The sequence below is a fragment of the Oncorhynchus mykiss genome, chromosome 27, assembly GCF_057628025.1.
Source record: "Oncorhynchus mykiss isolate SJ-2025 chromosome 27, ASM5762802v1, whole genome shotgun sequence".
Lineage (NCBI taxonomy): Eukaryota > Metazoa > Chordata > Actinopteri > Salmoniformes > Salmonidae > Oncorhynchus > Oncorhynchus mykiss.
In genome coordinates this window covers 28,976,528-28,990,000 of record NC_143048.1, presented here as the reverse complement: position 1 = coordinate 28,990,000, position 13,473 = coordinate 28,976,528, and the positions used below count along the sequence as shown (strand labels likewise).

The window sequence follows — 13,473 nt, the reverse complement described above, 5'->3', positions numbered from 1 at the left end:
TGTCCCCAATAGCTGGCCTGTCATGACATCAGTAGTGGCTGGGCTGGAACATGCCAACCAAACAATGCCCACCCTGATGGATCACGTGTACATTAAGACTACTATATCAGAACACACAAAGCCTACAAATTACAAATCAAATGTGAAGCTTAAAGTCATTGATTAGTCACTTAAATAGATGTAAATGACTAAGATGGGTGCTGTGATACTTCAACTAAAAGAGCACTGTGTTTACGGTTCCTTAGCAAAACATCTTCACAATGATCACCATTCACTGCCATGCTTTACAGTGTCTGCCTTAATAGGAGCGAGGGCCTGGCTTACTATTGTCTGCCTGGGCTCTGAGGGTTTGTGTGTTTCTATCTCAGTAAGAGGGACAATTGGGATAAACAGCTCACAGATGGACATTGAGTTGATGATTCGGTCAGTTTGGATTATGTAAGTGGAGAGAAGTCGTAACTAAACTAAATTGGTAAGTATTAATCCATTTAAATGTAAATGTTGTTTTTTGGAGGACATTTTAGATGAATACATGTTGTCTGGGACAAACTGTATCTTCATATCATACTAAAACTGTCTGCATAATAATATTGATAACACAGGAATATTTCTTTGCTTAATCCAAAATGATGATTTAGAAAATCTCTCTTGGGACTGTTAGGCCGTGATTAATATTCTAACAGTTTTTTTTACTAAAGTTTACTTTGAGTTAGTGACATTGTGATGTTTTTGAGAGGAAAGTGGCCTCCGACCAGAGGGTTCATTGAGGACAAGGACGTCATCCATGTTTGGATACAGGGCTTGACACAGAGGAGTGTTCCCAGGGCAGGAACGCTAGCCTATCCATGTTACCCTGTCATTATTAACATGAGACTGACACAGAGGAGTGTTCCCAGTGCAGGAACGCTAGCCTATCCATGTTACCCTGTCATTATTAACATGAGACTGACACAGAGGAGTGTTCCCAGTGCAGGAACGCTAGCCTATCCATGTTACCCTGTCATTATTAACATGAGACTGACACAGAGGAGTGTTCCCAGTGCAGGAACGCTAGCCTATCCATGTTACCCTGTCATTATTAACATGAGACTGACACAGAGGAGTGTTCCCAGTGCAGGAACGCTAGCCTATCCATGTTACCCTGTCATTATTAACATGAGACTGACACAGAGGAGTGTTCCCAGTGCAGGAACGCTAGCCTATCCATGTTACCCTGTCATTATTAACATGAGACTGACACAGAGGAGTGTTCCCAGTGCAGGAACGCTAGCCTATCCATGTTACCCTGTCATTATTAACATGAGACTGACACAGAGGAGTGTTCCCAGTGCAGGAACGCTAGCCTATCCATGTTACCCTGTCATTATTAACATGAGACTGACAGGAAACTGTTAGCCATTTGTCCATTGAAAACTGTTGGCCCAGTTAGCATGTATTAGCCTCATAAACTAGCTAAAAGTGTCGATACCCACCTTGCTGGAGACCAGTTTGACGTTCCCTGAGGCCAGAGCCACAGCCGTGTCAGCCATGACCTCAGCCTTGATGGAGCCCAGGCCTCCTGTAGCGCTGGTCTTGATGAAGCTGTCCAACACCACGTCCAGCAGGTCTGTTATCTGAGGGCAGAGGTCACAGGTCGCATACAATCTAAGTTGCATTCAGTGGGGCTAAACGTTAGGGACTGTTGAGAAATAAATACATTATGTAGAGTTGACAGGTCACAAAATCAGACACAAGGAACTGCCTTTCTCCCCACAGTGCTCACTTGCTCACCACCCCAAAAATATTTTCAAAAATGGGTTGAGTGTGAAAGATACTCTACCATGAGTTCAGAACATGTTGTTTGTTTTCTATGGAGATAGCTATATTCAGAAGCCTACATTGCAGTCATCTGAGACAAGCAACAAAACTTTTAGAACGTAGATAAATGATATTTAGGAAGAACACTTTCAACCCCAGAGTTGTCATTTCGATACCTTCAATAAAAAAATCAATACAATGTTTATATTGACAAACACTGGCTATGATTCGGCATGTTGGATTCATAAACCATTTCCTGTGCCTATAAAAATGCAAACGGTTCCACCCTATCTTCTACCTGACTGCCTCCCATCTCTGTCAGCCTACATTTCTGAGAAAGCCAATAGTTTTTATGGGCAGTTTTTATTGGGCTTGGAGACATTTAACAGTACATTAAGCAAACATGTGCCCTCTAAGATAAGAATGTTTGACTAAAAGGTAACTAAGTGTCAAACAACTGGTGTGTATGCATACGTGAGTGTTTGAGAGCGAGTGTGTGTGTGGTGACTCACCTGGCCGAGGCTGCCCCAGATCTTGGCCTGTATAGAGGGGTACATTTGCTTCTCGTTGATGGTCATGGTGATGAGCTTATCCAAGATGGCACTGACACGCTGGCGCTTGGCGTCGTCATTGTGCTTACAGAACCTCACCAGGTTGAGCAGCCAGGGGGTCATGTATTCTAGACACAGGTGCTTCAGCTCTATACCTAAACACACACACAGAATCAGAGGTTGGATAACACCAGCTCCTCTGTTGTTGCTACAGTGTTGAGGAACAGAGGTTGGATAACACCAGCTCCTCTGTTGTTGCTACAGTGTTGAGGAACAGAGGTTGGATAACACCAGCTCCTCTGTTGTTGCTACAGTGTTGAGGAACAGAGGTTGGATAACACCAGCTCCTCTGTTGTTGCTGCAGTGTTGAGGAACAGAGGTTGGATAACACCAGCTCCTCTGTTGTTGCTACAGTGTTGAGGAACAGAGGTTGGATAACACCAGCTCCTCTGTTGTTGCTACAGTGTTGAGGAACAGAGGTTGGATAACACCAGCTCCTCTGTTGTTGCTACAGTGTTGAGGAACAGAGGTTGGATAACACCAGCTCCTCTGTTGTTGCTGCAGTGTTGAGGAACAGAGGTTGGATAACACCAGCTCTTCTGTTGTTGCTACAGTGTTGAGGAACAGAGGTTGGATAACACCAGCTCCTCTGTTGTTGCTGCAGTGTTGAGGAACAGAGGTTGGATAACACCAGCTCCTCTGTTGTTGCTACAGTGTTGAGGAACAGAGGTTGGATAACACCAGCTCCTCTGTTGTTGCTGCAGTGTTGAGGAACAGAGGTTGGATAACACCAGCTCTTCTGTTGTTGCTGCAGTGTTGAGGAACAGAGGTTGGATAACACCAGCTCCTCTGTTGTTGCTACAGTGTTGAGGAACAGAGGTTGGATAACACCAGCTCCTCTGTTGTTGCTACAGTGTTGAGGAACAGAGGTTGGATAACACCAGCTCCTCTGTTGTTGCTGCAGTGTTGAGGAACAGAGGTTGGATAACACCAGCTCCTCTGTTGTTGCTACAGTGTTGAGGAACAGGGGTTGGATAACACCAGCTCCTCTGTTGTTGCTACAGTGTTGAGGAACAGAGGTTGGATAACACCAGCTCCTCTGTTGTTGCTACAGTGTTGAGGAACAGAGGTTGGATAACACCAGCTACTCTGTTGTTGCTGCAGTGTTGAGGAACAGAGGTTGGATAACACCAGCTCCTCCGTTGTTGCTGCAGTGTTGAGGAACAGAGGTTGGATAACACCAGCTCCTCTGTTGTTGCTACAGTGTTGAGGAACAGAGGTTGGATAACACCAGCTCCTCCGTTGTTGCTGCAGTGTTGAGGAACAGAGGTTGGATAACACCAGCTCCTCTGTTGATGCTACAGTATTGAGTAACAGAGGTTGGATAACACCAGCTCCTCTGTTGTTGCTACAGTGTTGAGGAACAGAGGTTGGATAACACCAGCTCCTCTGTTGTTGCTACAGTGTTGAGGAACAGAGGTTGGATAACACCAGCTCCTCTGTTGTTGCTACAGTGTTGAGGAACAGAGGTTGGAGTGTGGATGAATGACACCCACACTGAAAGCTCCAGAGCCATGGCTCAATACACACTGATGGATAAGGCAATCAAACAGTTCCCCCACAAATGCATTTGTGTGTTGAGAGAAAGTAAGAGTTTCAGTCTGTAAAAGAGAAAGTAAGAGTTTCAGTCTGTAAAAGAGAAAGTAAGAGTTTCAGTCTGTAAAAGAGAAAGTAAGAGTTTCAGTCTGTAAAAGAGAAAGTAAGAGTTTCAGTCTGTAAAAGAGAAAGTAAGAGTTTCAGTCTGTAAAAGAGAAAGTAAGAGTTTCAGTCTGTAAAAGAGAAAGTAAGAGTTTCAGTCTGTAAAAGAGAAAGTAAGAGTTTCAGTCTGTAAAAGAGAAAGTAAGAGTTTCAGTCTGTAAAAGAGAAAGTGGGCGAGTGTATGTAACTGAGAAAAGTGAGAACGAGTAAGAGGGCATCTTCTGGAATGAATTTCAGTCAATGCATTTGTGAGTATGTGTGTTTCTGTGCATTTGTGTTCTAGACTCACTAGACTTGCTGAAGCCGGAGATGCACTCCTCCAGGAACTCCAGGGTGAGGTGTGGTTCGTTGGCGGCTAGCGTCTTGCTGATGGAGACTATAAAGAGAGTGTTGTTGGCAGGGATACACAGGCCTGAGGTCTCCAGCAGCTGGCCCTCGATCTTCAGGTTGAAGGTGCAGGTTAAGGCACACAGCAGGTTGTAGGCTGCAGACCTGTAGAGGGGACAGTTAGCTATTATATTCCATTTCCAATCAGGAAGTTGGTTGAAGAAGTTGTAAATCAATTGTTGTGTTTAGCTACTGCTCATATTTAAGAGATCACGCTACACCAAGACCTGCTCTGATTGACCCCTCCCCCCCGAGATATCAATGGGACTACATTTCCCAGAATCCACTAGAAGCTAGGGTTTTTAGCCATGTTGAATGTCTGACCTGAGGCTGGGGTCGGAGCTGCCCAGGTTGAGCAGGGCGAGGTTCAGCAGGGTACCCGGCACATCTTTGGGCCTGATCTTGGTGTGCTGGGGGATGGAGTCTGGCTGTGAGAGCTCCCAGCGCGTCCTGATGTGGATGATGGACTGGACGATGGCATCACACTCCTGGTGCATGAAGGTGAGGGGTGTGCCCTGGTTGGCCATGGTCAGGGTGAACTGGGTCTCGTCCACCAGGCAGATCTCCTCGATTTCAGAGGCATAGTACACATCATTGAGGAACACCGACTGACCCAGGACACGGGTACGCTCTGCTGATGTCACCTGGACGGCCGTGGAGCCCACCTGGGATAATAGGGAGGGTTGTTGTTGAGATAAGTGTGTACATGTCAACAATGACAACACAGACCAGTTGTCTCATGTTGCTACACAAAGCAGGACTCAACAGCCAATCAATTCAACCTACTTTCCCTTCGGCAACAAAATAATCTATATAAATTGAGTGAGGCCCAGAGAAGTAAAAAACGTGATTTTCCTGTGTTATATATAAACTCAGCAAAAAAATAAACAACCTCTCACTGTCAACTGCGTTTATTTTCAGCAAACTTAACATGTGTAAATATTTGTATGATCATATGATTCAACAACTGAAACGTAAACTGAACAAGTTCCACAGACATGTGACTAACAGAAATTGAATAATGTGTCCCTGAACAAATGGGGGGAGGTCAAAATCAAAAGTAACAGTCAATGCAGCTGGTGGCCACACCAGATACTAAATACTGCATTGCATCTCCTCATCATCATCATGGACTGCACCAGATTTGCCAGTTCTTGCTGTGAGATGTTACCCCACTCTTCCACCAAGGCACCTGCAAGTTCCCGGACATTTCTGGGGGGAATGGCCCAAGACCTTATCCTCCAATCCAACAGGTCCCAGACGTGCTCAGTGGGATTGAGATCCGGGCTCTTCGCTGGCCATGGCAGAACACTGACATTCCTGTCTTGCAGGAAACCACGCACAGAATGTGCAGTATGGCTGGTGGCATTGTCATGCTGGAGGATCATGTTAGGATGACCCTGCAGGAAGGGTACCACATGAGGGAGGAGGATGTCTTCCCTGTAGCGCACAGCGTTGAGATTGCCTGCAATGACAACAAGCTCAGTCCGATGATGCTGTGACACACCGCCCCAGACCATGACGGACCCTCCACCTCCTTGCAGCATGCCTAAGGCACGTTCACGCAGATGAGCAGGGACCCTGGGCATCTTTCTTTTGGTGTCAGTAGAAAGGCCTCTTTAGCGTCCTAAGTTTTCATAACTGACCTTAATTGCCTACCGTCTGTAAGTTGTTAATGTCTTAACGACCGTTCCACAGGTGCATGTTAATGAATTGTTTATGGTTCACTGAACAAGCATGGGAAACAGTGTTTAAACTCTTTACAATAAAGATCTGTGAAGTTATTTGGATTTTTACAAATTATCTTTGAAAGACCAGGTCCTGAAAAGGGGCTGTTTCTTTTTTTTGCTGAGTTTATATAAATATGTATATTTCTACACTGAGGTTGGAATAACACTGTCAAATTGTGAAAATGATGAAGCCCTTTGAATGTAAGAGCTGTTTGAAAAGACTACCTGAAATTTCAGCCTGTTTTGGTGCGACAGAGATGTGACCTTTCCATGCTGTAAATGAGTTAATAGACCAACAATAATTTCAGTTGTTTTCCCCTGCCTACTTGGACCACTCCCAGACAGTTCTATCAAAATGAATGCTGAGAACTTGCCCTTTGCTAAGATTTTTTTTTAAACAATATATATTGTTACAAAGGGCAAGTTCTCAGCATTCATTTTGATAGAACTGTCTGGGAGTAGTCCAAGTGGGCAGGGGAAAACAACACGTTTTTAAACTTTTACCCCTTTTCTTCCCAATTTCGTGGTATCCAAATTGGTAGTTACAGTCTTGTCCCATCCCTACACCTCCGGTTAGGACTCTGGAGAAGCGAAGGTCGAGAGCCATGCGTCCTCCGAAACACGACCCTATCAAGCTGCACTGCTTCTTGACATACTGCTTGCTTAACCCGGAAGCCAGCCTCACCAATGTGTCAGAGGAAACACAGTACAACTGGAGACCGAAGTCAGCTTGCAGGTGGTTAGCCCGCCACAAGGAGTCGCTAGAGCGTGATGGGACAAGGACATCCTGGTCGGCCAAACCCTCCCCTAACCCGGACGACAATGGGCCAATTGTGCGCCGCCTCATGGGTTTCCCGGTCACAGCTGGCTGTTACACAGCCTGTGTAGTGACGCTTCAAGCACTGCCATGCAGTGCCTTAGACCGCTGTGCCACTCGGGGGGCCCTTTTTGACCCTTTTAGTTAAAAACAATCACAGTAAGGTACTTAATTATTACCCAGAAATGATTTGATAGAGATTAAAATAAACAGCTCCATTGGACCTTTGAGTAAACAATTCTCCCTGTTCCCACGTGCCCTTCATACTACCCAGTTGTCCTTGTAGGCCAGTTTGAAAGTTAGGGTTACACAAGGACCACTGTGCTACTGACCTTGACGGAGACCTTGGTGTCCTTGTGGGCCAATTTGAGGGCGTTGTGGAACACCTTCAGGTCCTCTTCCAGGGCCAGCGTGGCCGCTGGGAGTTTCTGCTGCTCTGCCTCTACGTGCTCCGCCAACCGTGCTGGCGAGTCGATGAACTGCACCCGCTTGCTGCCCTTCAGGCCTGTCAGCAGCCTCTCATGGTATTTGGTGTACTCCCTCACCCATGTGTTGCAGTTGTACACGTAGACCGCCGTCACGTTCTTGTATGCGAAGCCCGGGAACACAACAAACCACTTGGACAAGAAGTCTGTCTTGAAGCGGTTGCTGGGACCCACGTGGGTCAGGTCCACTATGATATCGTAGGGCTTGGCGTAGTAAGGCTTCAGGGTAAGCAGCACATGGTAGATTAGAAGATCTCCGTTGATCTGGCCTGTCTTAAACCTGCGGGAAGAGAAGGGAAAGAGAAGTTGAGGATAGCTCTGATGGAAGAGGAGGTGGTAGATGCTGAGGATAGGTCTGATGGAAGAGGAGGTGGTAGATGTTGAGGATAGGTCTGATGGAATGGATGTTGTAGAAGTTGAGGATAGGTCTGATGGAAGAGGAGGTGGTAGATGTTGAGGATAGGTCTGATGGAAGAGGAGGTGGTAGATGCTGAGGATAGGTCTGATGGAAGAGGAGGTGGTAGATGCTGAGGATAGGTCTGATGGAAGAGGAGGTGGTAGATGTTGAGGATAGGTCTGATGGAGTGGAAGTTGTAGAAGTTGAGGATAGGTCTGATGGAAGAGGAGGTGGTAGATGTTGAGGATAGGTCTGATGGAAGAGGAGGTGGTTAGAAGTTAAGGATAGGTCTGATGGAAGAGGAGGTGGTTAGAAGTTAAGGATAGGTCTGATGGAAGAGGTGGTGGTTAGAAGTTAAGGATAGGTCTGATGGAAGAGGTGGTGGTAGAGGTTGAGGATAGGTCTGATGGAAGAGGAGGTGGTAGAGGTTGAGGATAGGTCTGATGGAAGAGGAGGTGGTAGATGTTGAGGATAGGTCTGATGGAAGAGGTGGTGGTAGAGGTTGAGGATAGGTCTGATGGAAGAGGAGGTGGTAGAGGTTGAGGATAGGTCTGATGGAAGAGGAGGTGGTAGAGGTTGAGGATAGGTCTGATGGAAGAGGAGGTGGTAGAGGTTGAGGATAGGTCTGATGGAAGAGGAGGTGGTAGAGGTTGAGGATAGGTCTGATGGAAGAGGTGGTGGTAGAGGTTGAGGTTAGGTCTGATGGAAGAGGAGGTGGTTAGAAGTTAAGGATAGGTCTGATGGAAGAGGAGGTGGTAGAGGTTGAGGATAGGTCTGATGGAAGAGGAGGTGGTTAGAAGTTAAGGATAGGTCTGATGGAAGAGGAGGTGGTAGAGGTAGAGGTTAGGTCTGATGGAAGAGGAGGTGGTAGAGGTTAGGTCTGATGGAAGAGGAGGTGGTAGATGTTGAGGATAGGTCTAAAAGAAGAGGAGGTAGAAAGTGCACTTCTCTGCCAGCCAGGTCAACCTCTAAATAAATACATCCAAAAAGACAGGTATTTTCTGGTCTCTTTAATTAAGATAGAACAGTCTGACGGTGGAGTCATACAGGTAAGAATATAAATTCATCCCATTCTGAAAGCACTTCATACACAATGTTCGTTTTTGTTACAGGCTCGACTGAAATAGAGATCTTGGTCTCAGCATAACCATGTCGAAATAGCAACAACAAAAAAGTGAATCAACAGCAGTATTATACATGTCATTTACTGGTAGCTGGCAGTCTCAGACTGAATTGTAGGCCTAAACTACTTTACATACACCCTTCTCTGTCTCTTTCCTCTTGCAGCATATGAGACATCTGTATGCTGTAGCGGTGGAGGTCCAAGGAGCCTAGAAATAACTAAGTCAGAAAAAGACCCGAGGGGGGATAGGAAGTGTGTGCATCTCAAGAGGCTGGGTCGCAGCAGGTGCTTCCTCTGACAAACACACACGACAGACCGCTCCTTATCATCTTCCTAGTCCAGTTAACCTTGTCACTCTCGCTCTTTCTCTCACACAGAAGCGCTCTAAGGCTGTGCCCTTGTCCAGGTAAGAGATGCCCATACAATCTCCAACATACATTGTATAAAAAAAAGGAATGACCAAATAATGCGTTTTTGTGATAAGATTCAGTTTATTTTAGTGGACATCGCAATGAAAACGACAAAACCATGATTCGTAAAAATGTTTACTAAAATAGGTCTAGCTTATTCTGACATATATTGTATGCATCACCTTCCTGAAAGGTATTGCATAGAACTAACTTGCTAGAAGTTATTATTTATGGTAAAGCAAGTGTATTGATCTACTTCAGTAACACATTGATTACTTCATTTTGAGTAAACTGTACTGTGACAGTGAGTGATAGACTTAACTGGGCTAGTTAGATATTGTTTAAATAAATCACGTCTTGTTTTATCAGGTTAAATGATAATGGCAGGGAGAAGTAATCTTTTTATAAATGAATAGATTTGCTAGACAGTTTTCCATTATTTTTTACCTCCCCACATTATAATTGGAAGAGAAAGTGTAAACTATAACATAGCCTATTGCTAGAAAGGTAACTCCAAACACATTTTCACTAATAGCAGCTGCTTATCTGGTTAAACAAAAGTTAGCCATGTGTTGGCAAAAATGTCCAAGTCAAGAAAGCCTACCAGCAGCTACGACTGGTACTCGCGGGTGCTTTTTCAAAGCCTATGTCATAGACTCCAATGAGTGTAATTTGCTCAATATTAGGAGTTGAGAAATAAAGTTATTAGAAAGAAGATATTCTCCTCTTTTTTACAGAACAAAAGAAAAAAAGAAAACGACACCCTGCAATAACTCTGCGGACCCCAAGCAAATGTAACTAACCATTTTTAGAATTATGTTCCAACATTAACAAACCGTCACAATACAGAGACTGTTAACTGGCATGAACAACAAAAGCTATTCTCTTCCTATCCTACCATTTCAGAGAAACTGAAGAATGGAAGGCTCCCGAATCTCTCTCCATCTTCTCTTCTTCCTTCTGATTGGACAAGCTTCACACACCAGCATTACTCAGCCTCAGACCACTAATGCCATATATCCAACTGACATAACCTCAATTACCCAAGAGGAAAACGACACCTCCAGCTCTCCCACAAAGGCCACCACGGGCTGCCTCATCAAGCCCCAGTTGGGCTTCATAGTGGTGACCTGCGCCGGGGGCCTGGTCCTGTTTCTGCTCGTCTCTACTGTGGTCCTGGCCTCCCAGGTGTGCAGTCTTAGGCGCCAGGCCCGTGCCCCTCGCCCCGCCCGCAGTAACGTGGACCTGGTGAGTGGCGCGGGCTACTGGGACACGGAGCACTCTGAGGGGGGCATAGTGGGGCCCTGTGATACCAGTGTCATGTTGGAGGAGGTCCGTTTGGATGGAGAAGAGGATGAAGAGCAGGGGGAAGAAGAGAAGGAAGAAAGGGAGGAGGAGCAGGCAGAAGGGGTCAGAGGCCAAACAGAGGATGCGAGAACAACTGGCGAAATAGCCATGCAGATGCAGAGTTCCAGCTCCAGGGATTTGTGTCTGGAAATCCCCCAGGATCTAGAGAACATGCCCCTAGTGGTGTGAGTAGAGCATTGCATGCACTCCCTCTCCAGCCTCAGAGAGCCATGGCCTGGCTCAGAGCTGAACTTCACTCAGGCATAGATATCAACAGGCCAGATCAGCTCCAGTCTTGTGTCTCAAGTCAAAACAAAGAGTATTTGTTATTTTTTTTTAAGTACTCCAGCTTTATGTAATCAATTTTAGGAGCTTTTACATATTTGCTTTGTAAACTGCATTAATCTGATTTGGAATGATTTTGTCTCAAATTTATTTCTATAGAGAACATTTGAATAGGCTGTTGGGAGCAGCAAGACATTAATTTGAAATAATGTGCTACGAACAGCACACTACTGCCAACTGCCCAAGTTAATTACGCTTACAGCTTACTACGAAGGTTCAGGATCTTTGTACGGGGGGGGGGGGGGGGGGGGGGGTCACTTATATTTTACATTTGAGATATTTAGCAGACGCTCTTATCCAGAGTAACTTGCAGGAGCAACTAGGATAAAGTACCTTGCTCAAGGGCATATTGACAAATTAAAAACAGTGACCTTTCGGTTACTGGCCCAAAGCTCTTAACTGCCAAATTCAATCATATTAGCAGTACACTATGCCAACTTGTCTTAATGGCAGAGGTACTGAGAATATTTGATTAACTAAGTGTAACAAAAGGGTATTAAGCTTACGTAGAAAGTATATTTTGTTGAAGATTGAAATGATAGAAACTCAACTCCAATATGTAATAGAATGGAAGCCCCCCCCCCCCCCCATCTCTATTGACACTGTTGGCTAAAAGATTCCTTCTCAGCAAACAAGCACTCAAACATTGTCTACCATATATATAACTGAATGTGGTCGCTTCTCCCCAAGACATTAAATGTCAAACATTTTATAATATATGTTGTCCAATCTAAACTGTCTGTATTAAAAAAATATAATAATAAAACACTCAAATATGCCAACATGCTTGCTGGTCAGATGTGAGTTCAGTTAAAATGATTACTTTCCACCAACTTGATGTGAACTTCTATTCCTTCATCTGAAGTGATTCCATGCACAAATACTATACCATGGGTAAACTTTGAATATCTTGTTGCCATCTTGTTGCTGGGCACAGAGATAGCATTGGGCCTGCCAAGCCTACATCAATAAGTCTTCCCCTCAACCTTCACGTGTCAGTCGAGCAGTCACAGAACTCCTAACTCATTTGTTTCCACTCCTCTCTACTAAGTCTAACTTCTTTTCTCTTTTCTGTAAAAATACAATATTTGTTTAAATGCCACAACCCAAATAAATGGAGGTTTTGTGAACAGGTGTGAATGAATGGCATTCTTGTTTTGAATCGATGGAGTAAGAACACAAGTGTTTAGACAACAGTTTCAGAAACGGTGGACCGCAATAAATACAGGGGGTTGCATGAGTACAACGACAGCAGTGAATTTGATGTGAAATTATTCCATTACTGTAAACAAATATCCTGGCACTAGTTTAACAGGTTATATTATTATTAGGACCAAGTGTTTTAATATAGTAAATTACAGAAGTGGATGTCTATCAGGAAAATAGCCCCTTGGGTAGTTAAAAAAAACAATTGTTTAATTAATATATTAACAAAATCTGTGCCCTAGATTAGGTTGACTGAAGATGCTTTATGTTGACACAAACTGTACTGAAGAACAAAGACCTGATGAAGAACCAAGGGTAAAGTCATACATTGCAATAAGGGATACTAGCTTTCACCTGGATTCACCTTGTCAGTCTACAGTGCATTCAGAAACTATTCATACTCCTTTTCCCACATTTTGTGTTACAGCCACAACTTAAAATAGATTAAATGTAGATATTTTGTCATTGGCCGACACAATACACCCCATTATGTCAAAGTGGAAATATTCTTGCAGATTTTTTAAAACAAATTAATTAAAATTGAAACGCTGAAATGTCTTGAGGCAATAACTATGGCAAAATGACCATGCAGATGCAGAGTTCCAGCTCCAGGGATTCGTGTCTGGAAGTACCACAGGATCTAGAGAACATGCCCCTAGTGGTGTGAGGAAAGTGAAAAGCTGAAATGTCTTGAGTCAATAAGTATTCAACCCCTTTGTTATGGAAAGCTTAAATAAGTTCAGGAGTAAAAAATTGCATAACAAGTCACATTATAAGATGCCTGGACACACTCCTTGTGCAATAATAGTGTTTAACATGATTTTCGATTGACTACCTCATCTCTGTACCCCACACATACAATTATCTGTACGTCCCTCAGTCGAGCTGTGAATTTCAAAACACAGATTCAACCACAAAAACCAGGGAGGTTTTCTAATGCCTCAAAGAAGGGTACCTATTGGTACATGGATTAAAAATTTGAAAATGAGTTTATTAAATTAGGCTTTGGATGGTGTATCAATACACCCAGTCACTACAAAGATAAAGGTGTCCTTCCTAACTCAGTTGCCAGAGAGGAAGGAAAGTTTTCAAGGATTTTACCATGAGGCCAATGGTGACT

General features: G+C 44.3%; 2 protein-coding genes across 14 annotated transcripts in view; one reads left to right on the top strand and one right to left on the bottom strand.

Annotated features, from left to right (window-relative positions):
• LOC110507892 (neurofibromin) overlaps positions 1-13,473 on the bottom strand; it is a 114,501-nt gene that overhangs the window by 31,075 nt on the left and 69,953 nt on the right. For all 11 annotated transcript variants that reach the window (XR_016492481.1, XR_005039980.2, XM_036964932.2 and 8 more), the window contains 5 exons: positions 7,373-7,805; positions 4,818-5,158; positions 4,396-4,598; positions 2,310-2,503; positions 1,473-1,613 (listed from right to left, as the gene is read on the bottom strand). Coding sequence is in view for 9 of the 11 variants with exons in the window: in XM_036964932.2 (XP_036820827.2) it covers positions 1,473-1,613; positions 2,310-2,503; positions 4,396-4,598; positions 4,818-5,158; positions 7,373-7,805 (1,312 nt within the window). In the remaining 2 variants the exon portion in view is untranslated. The remainder of the gene's footprint in view (positions 1-1,472; positions 1,614-2,309; positions 2,504-4,395; positions 4,599-4,817; positions 5,159-7,372; positions 7,806-13,473) is intronic.
• LOC110507896 (uncharacterized) lies at positions 326-12,277 on the top strand. Of its 3 annotated transcripts, XM_090223839.1 has the most exons (5): positions 326-472; positions 9,210-9,330; positions 9,423-9,451; positions 10,193-10,249; positions 10,362-12,277. In XM_090223839.1, the coding sequence occupies exon 5, from the start codon at positions 10,374-10,376 to the stop codon at positions 10,989-10,991; it is 618 nt and encodes a 205-aa protein (XP_090079965.1). In that variant the 5' UTR covers positions 326-472; positions 9,210-9,330; positions 9,423-9,451; positions 10,193-10,249; positions 10,362-10,373; the 3' UTR covers positions 10,992-12,277. The 3 variants fall into 3 exon arrangements, with proteins under 3 accessions (XP_090079965.1, XP_021443974.1, XP_036820833.1); XM_021588299.3 differs by lacking the exon at positions 10,193-10,249 and having other exon boundaries at positions 345-472; XM_036964938.2 differs by lacking the exons at positions 326-472; positions 9,210-9,330 and having other exon boundaries at positions 9,347-9,451.

What these genes read in the sequence shown, in the direction of transcription:
- LOC110507896 (XM_090223839.1), top strand. Translation starts at nt 10,374, where the DNA reads ATGGAAGGCTCCCGAATCTCTCTCCATCTTCTCTTCTTCCTTCTGATT.